Source organism: Melozone crissalis, unplaced genomic scaffold (assembly GCF_028551555.1).
Source record: "Melozone crissalis strain CALT ecotype California unplaced genomic scaffold, PUWL_Pcris_2 ptg000096l_1, whole genome shotgun sequence".
Taxonomy (NCBI): domain Eukaryota; kingdom Metazoa; phylum Chordata; class Aves; order Passeriformes; family Passerellidae; genus Melozone; species Melozone crissalis.
In genome coordinates this window covers 2,935,725-2,949,179 of record NW_026535873.1, presented here as the reverse complement: position 1 = coordinate 2,949,179, position 13,455 = coordinate 2,935,725, and the positions used below count along the sequence as shown (strand labels likewise).

At 51.7% G+C, this 13,455-nt stretch overlaps 1 protein-coding gene across 1 annotated transcript in view; it reads right to left on the bottom strand.

The window, feature by feature from the left end:
• Positions 1-2,619: 2,619 nt before the first annotated feature.
• LOC128947335 (cell division cycle protein 20 homolog) overlaps positions 2,620-13,455 on the bottom strand; it is a 32,229-nt gene continuing 21,393 nt past the window's right edge. Inside the window, exons 11-15 of the mRNA XM_054291588.1 lie at positions 6,618-6,719; positions 6,146-6,332; positions 5,582-5,677; positions 3,268-3,346; positions 2,620-2,746 (exon numbers count right to left, since the gene is read on the bottom strand). Coding sequence (XP_054147563.1) covers positions 2,620-2,746; positions 3,268-3,346; positions 5,582-5,677; positions 6,146-6,332; positions 6,618-6,719 — 591 coding nt within the window. The remainder of the gene's footprint in view (positions 2,747-3,267; positions 3,347-5,581; positions 5,678-6,145; positions 6,333-6,617; positions 6,720-13,455) is intronic.

Genomic DNA, 13,455 nt, shown 5'->3' with positions numbered 1-13,455 from the left:
CCTCTCAAAGGTGCTCAGCCGTGGAGATGTGATTTAAGACCAGGAATGGCTTTTTGCCCAGAGATTGTACTGGGGAATATAATACAGAATAATACACTGTATCTTTAAACTGACTGAGGGCACATTTAGATTTTATGTAAGGTGAAATATTTTATGATGATGATGGCAGGACACTGGCACTGGTTGCCCGTAGAATAGAAGCCCAATCCCTGGAAGTGCTTAAGGTCAGGGGCTTTGTACAACCCAAACAAGGGAAGGTGTCCCTGGGTAATGGAAGGGGAGTTTTACCAGAGACTCTTTTAGGTCTCTTCTAACTCAAACCATTTTACAATTCTTTGATTCTGATTTCCCAACTGCTTCTCCACAGGGCTGCAAGTACCTATGCACACCATGCCAGCATTTTAATCTGGCCTAATTCCCAACATTTCCTTAAAAAGGAAAGAATTGCTATATCAGGGACATGAATTGCCGTGTTTATGGAGGAGCCATTAAAAGCCCCAAAAGTAAAGAAACGGAAAGGAAGAACCAACATCTCATTGTGAAAGATCACCAAGTGAGACTCTGATGATGAGCTCCCAGCTGAGGATGGGGGTTTCTGGCTTGGGGTCTGAGTATCAGGATGGAAGGTCACTCCCAGGAGGAGTCCCTGTGCATTTCCCTGCCCCATGGCTCTGCCCTTCCTGATCCAGCAGCTGTGGGGCAGCAGAGCTGGGGCAATGCAGGGACAGGGCTGGCTCTGACAGGGCTGTTGTGGTTTAGGAATGGTGCTCTCCAATTTCTTACTCCCACTACAAAGACCACGTGTCTCCCCAGATTTATATTCCCACCATTGTCCCCCACACCACAGGGGCTTTGCTTGCCTGCCTGGCCCTGCTTGATCTCAGCCCACGTCTCACGGTCAGGGATAACCTGGAGATGGTGTCCATGGTTAAATCCACCCCTTGCTCATGAGCTCACCTGGAGGTTGCATCTTTTCACTGATAATCTGAGGTGTCCAGAAATAACTCACCCTTGTGTGGCCAGTCCAGACCCCCCTGAGACACTTTAATCCTGGCAGCCCCATCCTCCTGTCCGTTGTTGTGATGCTCTTCAGTGCCCGACTCTTGGGCACATGAGCATCCACACGAGGGACTTTCACAGCCAGGTTCTCCCTCGGACAGAGATGTCTTGCCCCAGTCCAGCAGCCCAACTGGGTTTCCCTCTGCACTGCCAATTGCCCTTTTTCCATGGTTCCAGCCACCCCACAGAGCATTTCCCACCATCCCCGAGTCAGTGCAGAGGTGCAGTGCTGGCCATTTCTCTCACTCAGAGCTCCAGGTACGGTCCCAGTGCTACAGTGACTGCAGGAAAGGGGACCCCACAATGGGACATTTCTTGGTCAAATACAGACAGGAAGAGTGACAAACTGTCTGTGACTCAGGTTTCGGCCTCGCAGCCCCCGCCGTGGTTTGCAGGGAGCTGCAGTGTGGCCCGGCCCTGGCTGTGCCCAGCAGTGCTGGCCTGGGAGAAGGTGTCAGTGCCAGCTGGCCCAGGGAGCTGCAGCGTGTGGGGAACAAATCCCCCCTGGCTTCTTGCCCCAGGGTGACACTGCAGGGCCAATGGAACCAAGGGGCCATTGTAGCACTTCAGGGCCCCATGGAATTAAGGGGACTCTTTGGACATTGTGGGGCCTTGTGGGACTGACGCCATTGTGACACTTCAGAACCAAGGGGCCGCTGTGAAACTACAGGGCCTTGTGGAACTGATACTGAAATCACCCAAATAGAAACTTTCTAACACAGTTTGAGTATTAAAAAGCAGCCATTCTTTATTGCAGCACTGATCACTTGGAGGATCCTTCCTTCATTTGAGTACACTGAGCATCAGGTGAGCAGAGGTTTTATCACACACACTATTTACATATTCATGAGTTGTTCCTCTGTGGTGGCCTACAGCTGGCCTGTATGCCTCACAGTATAAATAATTCCAACTTTATAACTGAAATAAGTGATTTATTATATAATTCCCTTACTTATGTAATTTGACCATTAAGAGCATGCCCAGGCCTTTGGGGACTCAGGCTGCTATTGACTGGTTAGCTGAATAGTAACTGGCTCAGCCAATGAGGATTAACCTCACGGGCCTTTTCATTTATATAAGGGTGATCTCAATAAAGCTGCCTGTTGCTGCATGAACATGGAGTGTCTAGGCCCCTGTCTCCTGTCACTGTAGGGCACAAAAGAACAGAAGTGCACACTGCTGCTCTCAAGGTGAAGAAAAAAGGGAAGATTATTTTCTAACTCCAACATTTATCGTTTTCCAAAAGTGATAGTGGATTGGAGGGTGACAGTGCCACCTCTCCAATGACACTGGATAAACCAACAGTCCATGAAATTTCTCCTCCTCCATAAAAGAATGGAAAAGAAAGTGCATGAGAAAGTTCACTACAAGAATGTCAACATCAGAAGGCTTAGAAAATGTTGAAAAATAAGGGCGACATCTCACCCTTTTCTGTTTAAAAAAAGAAAAAGAGAAAAGAAAATGAACAATGTGAAAAAGAATACATGAACAATAGTCAGTGTTCATTTGTGGAGGAATCATTGGAGTGATCACTCCCGTCGTCTGCATCCGAGTCATCACTCAATGATTCACCCGCTTGATGCCTTTCAGGTTGGTCACAGTTTCCATCTTGCCCGTCAGCTGGATTCTGTCTCTGCGGTCCAGGTCAGGGCGAACACACTTTGAGGTACCCAGCGTACTCCAGTATCTGTGGACCCGCGCCCCAAAGTGATAAGGTCATAGGGACCTTCCCCCTGTTTGGTGACTAAATTCTGCGCCCGAACCTTTGCTCGAGGCTGATGTGCCTCATCCAGAGGCTGCAACGAGAGATGGTGATTCAAAATGAAAGGATTATTTGAGTTCTGCAGCACAGTGAGATGATTGATTGCACACAAAGTTTTTGTTAACTAACTCTGCGGGGTTTCACACTGCATTCCCCTTTTTTGTTTTTGAAGAACCTGCTTCAGAGTACCATGAGTGCTTTCTACAATAGCTTGACCAGTCAGAGAATGAGGGATACCAAACCTGTGAGAGACACCCCACAACTGCAGGAACTGCCGCACCTTTTGCGATGCGTAAGCAGGACCATTGTCAGTTTTCACAGCAGAAGGTATGCCCAGAATGGCAAAGGTCTGCCTCCAGTGGGCAAGGACATCACGGGCCTTCTCCCCAGTGTGAGCAGAAGCCCACATCACAGATGAGAACGTGTCCACAGTGACATGCACATACCTGAGCCAGCCAAACTTGGCAATCTGGGTGACATCGGTCTGCCAAAGCTCCAAGGCCCTAAGGTATCTGGGGTTTGCCCCTACCGGCAAAGGCAGACCAAGTGCGTGGCAGTCATCACATGACTCAACAATGTCACGAGCCTCAGTTGGCGTCAGCTGAAACTGCTTCTGCAGGGTATGTACGTTTTGGTGGAAAAACCCATGCGATCTTCGGCCTGCGCGAGTGTATCAGGCTGAGGCGCTACCCACGTTGGGTTAGCCAACTTGTCAGCCCTCGCGTTACCTTCCACTATAAAGCCTGGCAAATTGGTGTGACTCCTCACATGCAGAACATAGAATGGATGAACCCGGGCCTGAATGGCACACCACAAGGTCTTCAGTAAATGAAACAAGGCAGGATTACTGACCTCCTTCAAAACCAAATGACCCAACCACTGCGTGATGTCAGCCACATAGGCGGAATCCATGACCAAGTTGAAAGGTTCCTGCGAAAATTTCTCAAATGCCATGACAGCAGCCCTCAATTCAACGAATTGGGCTGACCCATCGTCATGACCACCCAGAACCTGCTACTCTGATCTGTCCCTCCAAGTAACAATGGCCTTTCCTGTTTTCCCTGAACCATCAGTGAAGACAGTGGCTCCTTGCACGGGTTCCTGACTATTTTTGGGCTGCAAAGGGATTTGTGTGAATTTTGCCATATGCAGTAGCCTATGGCTGGGCAGATGATAAGTGATCTGCCCTGAAAGTTTTCCGGAGCACTCTGCGGGGACACACTGTTTGCAAAGCTCCAGTCAAAATCCTTCCATTGTACTGGGAATATGATCTTTGCGGGATCCACACCCATCAATTGCAAACATTGTTGGCGGCATTTGATTATCAAGCAAGCAATTAGCTCAAACAATGCAGTTGCCGTCTTTTGCAGCTGATGGGCCAGGAAAACCCATTCCAAAATGAGCAAGGAATCGGAACATTTGTCACTCCACTGGTCAATGATGCCTGTGGGATGCGAATCTGGAGTGATGATGAATACAGTGACATCAACAGAGGGATCAATGTGATGAACTTGGCAAGCTGAAACAGCTTGCTGAACCACCTCCAGCACCTGACGTGCCTCAGGGGTCAATGTGCGAGGTGAGTTTAAATCAGAGTCCCCTTTCAACAAATCATACAGAGGAGACAGCTGTGCATCGGTTAGTCCCAAGTACGGACGTAACCAAGTGATGACACCCACCAATTTCTGAGCATCATTCAGTGTCTTCACACAATGCACAAATTGCACCTCCATGTCAAAATTGTCATTTTGACCCCCAAATACTTCCTAGGAGGTTGCTGTTGAACCTTTCCTGGAGCCACCTGCAGTCCATGAGCATGCAAAGCATGGAGCAACCGAGGCTCAATCCTCTGCAGCTCATCCTGGGTGGACGCAGCCACCAAAATGTCATCCATATAATGATACAGACATGAATCAGGAAACTGCTTGCAAACTCCACACAAGGCACAGGCCACATACCATTGCCATATGGCAGGGAAGTTCTCCATGCCCTGAGGCAATGTCCTCCATTGGTATCTCTACGCGGGCTCAGCATTGTTAATTGCTGGCATTGAGAAGGCAAATTTTGTTCTGTCATCGGGATGCAAAGGAATCGTAAAGAAACAATCCTTCAGATCCACAATGAGGACTGGCCAGTCGGTGGGAAGTGTGGCAGGCGATGGCATGCCCGCCTGCAATGTTCCCATGCTTTCCATCACGGCATTGACCTTTCGGAGATCTTGTAACAACTGCCATTCCCCAGATTTCTTTTTGATGCAGAAGACAGGAGTGTTCCAGGGACTGGTAGAAGGCTCCAGATGATCCTGGTCCAACTGCTCCTGCACCAGATTCTAAAGGGTGACCAATTTATCTTGAGGGAGGGGCCACTGGTTCTCCCAGACGGGTTTGTCCACCAGCCACTGTATAGGAGGCATAGGACACTCTGCGCCCTTCATCGCAGTGGCCCCCATCAAAAACCCGTCCCGATGCGCACCCCCCAGGCAGACAGAACATCCCTCCCCCAGAGGTTTTCAGAAATGGAAGCAACACGAGGCCTAACCCAAGCCGTCTGTCCATCCGGGTTCGTGACCAGCATGGGCCACTGGCTCACGTGGCACTTCATTCTCCCTCCCACGCCCACGATAAACGTCTCCACTGGATCCAGGGGCCACTCCCAGGGCCAGGCAGCATGGGAGAGAACCGTGATGCCAGCACCACTGTCAAGAAGCCCATGGAGGTGAATCTCTGATGGCGTCGCACCGGGAACGGACAGGGTACGTACGCAGCATCTCGGGAGGGTCCTTGGCCAGGACAGTGGTCCACTTGAGGCGGCCCAGTGGATCCAAAGCCGCCCGCTCCACGTGACCGGTCAGCTGTCCTGGGAACAGAATAGGACTTAAAAGGCACAAGCTGAGCAAGTCGCGTCCCTTTCAGGATCGTGACGGGGAGGGTGGGTGTGGAGACCGTGGCACAAATCTGCCCTGTGAAATCTGCACCTATGAGCCCCAGGTGCACAATGATGCCCTGAAGAATGGCACTAGACCTCCCCACCAGGAGAGCACTCATGCCCCCACCCAAGGGACCAAAGGCATCCAGGGGAACCTTGTGTATTTGACAAGATTCTAAAACAACTGTTGCTGTGGTGCAGACATCCACACCTGCTGAGCCACGGGTGCTGACTGCAAGCCAGCAAAGCAAACTTCCATCGGCTCTGGGGTCTGGGGAGAAGCTTGTGTCTGCACGCGCTCCTCCTGTGTGCTCCGCCTGACATTTCCTGAGCCCAGTAAAGCCTGGCCATTAACATGAACAGTCACCTTGCAGACATTGGACATGTGATTTGGCCTACCGCACTGACCACACAAGAACATGGGAAATCCGACCTTCTGTGCTTTCTTCCCCTGCTTCTTGCCAGCCTGCGCAGTCCCCTGCTGTGGCCGCCTGCCCTGCAGTGATGCCCAGACCAGCTGCACAGTAGCAGCCACAGCAGCTAACTTCCAGCCCAGGGGGACGATGTCTGCACAGTCCTCTGCCATCTGGGAGACAGTAGGAAAACCAGGCAGAGCCACTATGACCCTCCTACAAGCATCATTGCAATTGTACCTCACAAGGTTTGCAATCACAATCCTCCTGGCAACAGGATCAGGCACCTGCCTCTCCACAAATGCAGTCAGCCTTGCCGCAAATGCCATGAAAGGCTCATCAACCCCCTGGACAATGGTCGCAAACGGCTTCTTTGGAGCAGCCATTTCCAGGGTCTGAACAATTGCTGCCATGCCCGGCATGTGGCACTGGTCAAGCACAAGGGGATCGAATCCAACCTGCCCCCGAACATCGGCATAAAGCCCCACATCCAACAGCACGTCAGCGACAGCCCCACACCTGGGGTCCTGCGGCGCCAGCGCAGCATTCTGCACCACTGCCTTGGCCGCCAAACAAACCCACTTGGGTCTCAAAAGCATCATATTGCAAAGGGTCAAAAAGAGAATGTGCCACACGACGGAGGTCATGAGGCATCAGCACATCTGTAGCAACCCTCCGGAGAGTCTGCATAACCTCAGTAGACCCCAAACCATGCTGAGCAACCGCATCATGGACTTCTCTCTCCAGCTTATATGAAAGGGGTTGATGGGTGTTATGAGTAACACCCCTGAGCACCGGGAAAGCCTGGGAACCCCCTGGCAAAGCCACAGCACCTGCTGTGTCCGGTCCTTGGGCCCCACAGGAACAAGAGTAGATGATTGACTGGGAGCCAGCTGAACACCACTCGCCCCCGCGCCACCTGCAGCACCAGCAGAGTCAGAGGACCCCACTCCACAACCCTGCAGATGCCGTGAGGAGGCAGGCTCACACACCTCGTCAGACTTAGTTTTGGCTTCTCACCAGAAACACACGGGGTCCCTCAGATGCATGGTCACCTGGCATGAGGGAAGCATCCACAAATTTGACGAGGAGGTGCCACAGCCCCGGACACCCACCAGCCTCCCACTGGCCGTGTCAGCATTTGCGCTAAAGGTGAGCACCTCAGCGCCCTGTCAGGCCACAGCCCCGGCAGGGGGGCACCACGGCAGGCACAGGTGCCAGCACAGCTCGCAAACCTGGTGTGGACTGGGATGAGACCGGTGTGGGGTGCCTGGTCCCTGACATGGGGGAGGGGCGGGGTGCCAAGAGAGGCGCGGCCCGCGGAGCCGAGTCACTGACAGGTGGCACAAGGGAGTCTGGCACAGCCCCTGTGAGCGTCCAACCTGAGATGCTAGACTCTACAGCGGGCACCATCCCCACTGAGCGGAGTGGCGTGGACTGCCCACCCACTGGAGTGGGGCCTGACAGAACGCCGACCACCGCCCCACTCCCGGCTGCTTCCACCGACTGCGCATGCCCAGCAGGCTGTGCAGGCCCAGAGACGGGCGAAGTCGCCCCCCCTGCTGTGCTGCCTGACTTGCAGGCAGGTGAACCTGCCCTTGCCGCACTCAGGGGGAATTTCGTGGAAACACGGCAGTTCGGACAAAGAGTCATCACCGAATTAGACTCAATCCGAGGCAGAGGCTGACCCTCAAGCACCGGGAAGGGACAAAGAGAGGGCAGCACGCCCCCCGCCCCACCGCCTGTGCGGGGCAGGGCGAGGCGAGGACGTCCAGCTGACTCCACAGAGTCCCCAGAAGCCCACGGGGCTTCACCTCCCGGACTCAGGACCAGCTGGCCAGGACCCCAATCCACCCCAGGGGAACAATCATCACCCACCAGCACACCGTCCCGGGGTGGGAGGGAGGGCTCCACAGAAATTCAAACTCCCCCTCGTCCACGTCCGAGACTGAAGGGCTCCCCTGGGAACTCCGAGGGCTACAAGAACCAGACTCCCGCCAAATCTCCTCACACTTTTTCCACTACACCAGCACCAATCTCACGTCTACGGTGCAATCATCAAAGAGGGCCTCTATGAAGCGGACCCCCACGAGAGACCACTCCTCCCTGGAGAACGCTTTCGCAGGGTCCAAAAAGAGCCCTCGCTCTCGGGCCCACAGAAACAATCTCTCAAAATCACTCCAGGAAACAGAAACCTGTTTCCACTCCAGGACCTCCATCCAGAGGTTCAAAAAGAGGGAATCCTTCTCGAAACCCACAGAGGTTGCCATCACCATCAGAACAGGCAAAGCACCAAAGAGGGGGGCGGACAACACGACCTCACCACGATCCGGACTCTGTGTCTCAGCCTAGGCTGCAGTTCACTGCGGCGGTCACCAGATGTCGCTATAGGACACGAAACAACACACGCGCACACCGCTGCTCTCAAGGTGAAGAAAAAAGGGAAGTTTATTTTCTGACTCCAACATTTATTGTTTTCCAAGAGTGACAGTGGATTGGAGGGTGACAGTGCCACCTCTCTAATGACACTGGACAAACCAACCATCAACTTTCTCCTTCTCCATAAAGGAATGCAAAACAATGAGTTATTTACAGAAAGTGTGTGAGAAAGTTCGATACAAGAATGTCAACATCAGAAGGCTTAGTTAAAATCCTAAAAAAGCAAACAGAAACCTACTCCCAATGCTACTGCCTGGAACATCATCCTGGGCCTGGGAAAGCAAATCCTGTGAAGACATGGCATCCCTGAGAGAATCGAATTGGAAAACAGGACTCATTTCAAAAACAGCCTTTAAACACCTGGGAACACAGCATTGAGTGGATGTACCATATCCCCTACCATGCACCAGCAGCTATAAAAGCTGAACGGTGCAATGGCCTACTTAAAACTACCTTAAAGACACTGGGTGGGGGGACTTTCAATAACTGGGAGATTAATTTAGCAAAGGCCACGTGGTTAGTGAACAGCCAAGGTTCCACTAATCGAGCAGATTCTGCCCAATCTGAGCCCTTGAAAACAACAGATGAAAATAAGGTTCCAGGGGTACATATGAGAGCTATGCTGGGAAAAACTGTTTGGTTAATTCGGCCTCCAGCAAAGACAATCCCATCTGTGGCATTGTCTTTGCCCAGGGACCAGGTTGCACCTGGTGGTTGATGCAAAAGGATGGAGAAACCCAATGTATACCTCAAGGGGACCTTGTATTAGGGTGAACTACCCATGATGCCATGCTTGTATCTGTATCTACATGTATATATGTATATAATTTTTAAAGGTTTAAATTTGATGTAACATGTTGGTATGGGAAAAAATTCGGGGTGGATAATGTTGGGGGCTGAGTTTTGGTTGTTTTCTTTCTTTCCTGTTCTCTCCTTATCACCTGTAGAATTTCTTCCTGTTGAGTGGCTAATGGGAGCTGAGGGCTTGAGCTGGGTGGGGAGGGGGAACTCTTGTTTTTTTAGGAGTTTCTCTGGGAGGCGCAGGGGGGATGTGAGACTCTGTCCAAAGTTCCTCTTATCTGCCTCACATCATCATTGGGCACCACTGAAGAAAAGACCCTCCTCTGAAATTTCTGGCCCTGTTGGAGAAAGTCCCTTTCCGAGAACTCTGAGACCTGAGCATAGCCCCTGACTTGCTGAGCTATTGTTCACAGATGTGTTTGCTGTATGCTACATTAAACCCAATGATAGAAGGAGGAGGCACCTTGCCCTTTTTGCAACAATAGCCTTGGATGTTGTCCCACCTCTTGGCCTGGCTGGACTTCTCCGGAGTTTTGGGTGGTCCCCACAGAAGACCCCTCTGACTCGTTTGTAACCACCATGACAGACAAACTGAGATGTAAGGAGCCTCTCCATAAAAAACCAAGACATGAAACCTGTATGTGAAAAGGGCTCCCCCCCTCACACTTTCCAGGGACTGGGACTGAAATACCCAGCCTGGGGGAGGTGTGTGAGGGGAGGCAAACTGACCAAAGCAAGATGGATGTTGCAGGTGTGAGCAGTGGACCAAGAAGACAATGGCTCTTGCCCACTGCTGAGAACATGGGACTGTGCGTACCCTTCTCTAAACACCATTCTTTCCCCCAAAGATACAATAGACTACCTTTCATTCAGTTTCAAGATTCATCCCCTTCCCCCATCAAAAAAAGAGTTTAATTAGAGTCTGGGTGAACTGCACACCTGAGATCTCCCTGGACATGACCTGGTGAACTCCATCGGCTGGACATCAAAGGACTTTGCCACCCTACGTTTGGTAGCTATGTACCTTTCTTTCTCTTCCTCCCTCTTTTCCTTATTTTTCCCTGTTTTCCCCAATTCCTCCCCAACGCATTTTGCTGTGGTTATTCAATAAAGGTGCATTTGTTTTAATTATCACTGCAAACCCCCCTTATACCGTGTTGGTATTTTTTGCACCCTGAGATCAAATCCACGAATGATCATGAAACCATTCATAAGGACGGATCATGACAGGGGGCAGGGATACTGGGAGATTTGGGCTGGGGGCAGTTCCTAGCTTGCTCTCGCTCTCTTGGCACTGGAGGGGACACAGGCTGGGGTGAGAATTTACCACCACTGCGAGACCCCGTCCCTGCTGCCTTCTCCTACCACGATTGTGACCCAGCAAGGAACCTTTCTTCTGCTGCTGGGCTCTGCATCCCCTGCCCTGCAAAGGCATCCCACAGGTTGCAGCTATTTGCCCTGGAGTTTTGGGACATTCTCTTTCACTGTCCCGGAATTTTCTGCTCATCCCTGCCATTCTATCTGGCTGGTTCTGAGAGTCCTGTTGGGGCACAGGGCTCGGCTGCCCCGGGGCTTGTGGAGCAAGGCCTCTCCTCCACCCCTCCCTGTCTGGGCCAAGCCGCCGTTGCCGCGCGCTCCCCGCGCCGGCCCACAGCGCCTCCTGCAGCCTCACGGGAATCACTGCACCTGCCCCGCCCACCGGGAGCCACCAGCGCCCCTGCTGGCCATCCCGGGAACTGCACCAGAGGGGAAAGTGCCGCAGCCCCAAGGCTGGGACTGGGCTCCTGCTCTATGATCAGTGATGCTGCAGGGGCTGGGGTTCTGTGTGCCTTGTTATACACACTAGGAAAGAACTGTGGGACTGGGCTCCTGCTCTGTGATTGGTGATGCTGCAGGGGCTGGTGCTGTGTGTGCCTTGTTATACATACAGATAAAGAACTCTTACTGCTATTCCCATTCCCATAGTTTTGCCTGAGAGACCCTATTTTCAAAATTATAATAATTCAAAGGGGGGAGGTTTACATTCTCCATTCCAAGGGACGCTTTTCTGCCTTCCCTAGCAGACACCTGTCTTGTAAATCAAGACAAGGTGTTTCAGTGCCATGGTCAACAGAATAGTCCCCATTGAAGGACTGTCCCTCCCCATCCCCTCTAAGGAGCTGAGCAGGAGGAGCTCACAGGGTGGATGGATGTAGAGCAGCTTTTTTTCAGATGGATGAAAGTCTGCTTGGCAATAGCCCTGCTCACCTGGGTTCTTCTTCAGTTACGCTCTGCAAGGCTGAAGCTAATCCTTTGTGGGCTCCAGACTTTGCATTACATCTTCTTCCCAAGTTCAAGTTGGATTTCAGGACCCTTGCAATTTCCATCTCTTTGTTTTGTGTGAAGAAAGAACAAGGCCACAGGGTTACTGCTGTTTCCTCCTTGAGCAGCAGACCAGCTATCTGACACAAGCAGGCCCAAAGGCTCTGATTTAACTTCCCTGACAGAGGGTCTCTCCTCAGGGCTCTTCTGTGGGTGGTTTTTACCTTCCTCATTCCCCCTTAGAAATCCTCACCTCACAGGAATTCCATTTGGTCATGAAGACCCTGCGCTCACACACATGTCCAGGCTCTGCTTAGGGCAGCTCCTCTCCCTGCTGAGCATCCACAGGGAAACAAGGCTGAGCTCATGTGTGCCTCAGCGTGGGACCAGGAGTGGGGCAGCAGGAGAAGGGCAGGGGGAAAGGGAGAGAGATGGGGACAGGACTTCAAGGGGGGACCCTTCGCAAGTATCAGGCAGTGAGAGAACTCCCAGCACACACCCCATGCAAAGGTGAGGGACAGAAGAGGGACTCAGACCACGTGCACCTGCAGAGAACACTTCAGCATGGAGGTGTGTCAGTGCCATGTGTCACAGAAGCTGGGCCCCATGGAAGGACTGTCCCACCCCATCCCCGCTGAGGAGCTGAGCAGAAGGAGCTCACAGGGTGGTTGGCTTGAAGAGCAGCATTTGTCCTCAGATTGTAGAAGGTCTGCTTGGCAATGGCCCTGCTCACCTTTGTTCATCTGCAGGTATGCTCTGAGAAGCCTAAGCTCATCCTTTGTGGCTGCTGGCCATTCCTCTACATCTTCTGCCAGGGTTCGAATTCTTTGGGAGAGTTGCCGGAGGTCCTTCTTCAACATGGATTTCAGGACCCTTGCAATTCCCTGCTCTTTGTTTCCTGTGATGAAAGAACAAGGTCAGAGGGTCACTGGTGTTTCCTCCTTGAGCAGCAGACCAGCTATCTGACACAAGCAGGCCCAAAGGCTCTGATTTAACCTCCATGCTGCTCCCCATGGAAGGACTGTCCCTTCCCCATCCCCTCTGAGGAGCCGAGCAGGAGGAGCTCACAGGGTGGTTGGCCCGTAGAGCAGCTTCTGCCTTCAGAGGGATGAAAGCCTGCTTGGCAAAGGCCCTGCTCACCTGGGATCTTCTCCAGGTCTTTTTTGATCTCCTGTAATTTTTTTAAGTCTTAACGCAGAGCTTCCATTTTATCGTCAAGGTCCTGGAAGGCCTCGTTTATTTTGGATTCCAGGGCCTTGTTGGTCTTCTCCCTCTCCCTCCTTCCTGCAGGAAATGACTGGTGTTAGTGGGAAACTGACATTTCTTCCTTGAGTGGGAGATCACCCATTCTCTCTGAGGATGCTCATATCCTCTTTTCTGAAGTCTCTTCTTGAGGGTCTCTTCTTAGATCTTGCTGTGGGTTGTTTTTTTCTTCCACTCTCTGGAGAAATAATCACTTCAGGGGAATTAAGCATTGTGCTCAATGTGCAATCCAGAAATAGATTCTTTTTTTTTGCTTTATTTCTTTATTCAGAGGACAAACAAAAAGCTCAGACTTAGTTCCCTCATGTCCTGCCTGTTTATCAATTTGTTTTCTCCAGACCTCTTTTTCTTAGATAATCTTTTCTAACTCAGCACCCTTGGAAATGAATTCACTCATCCCTGAGAAAAAGAGATGTGGAATTCACAGGCTGATGCACCTGTGGGCATCACATACCACTATCCTGGCTTTCAAATCCTATTCCAACAGGATTT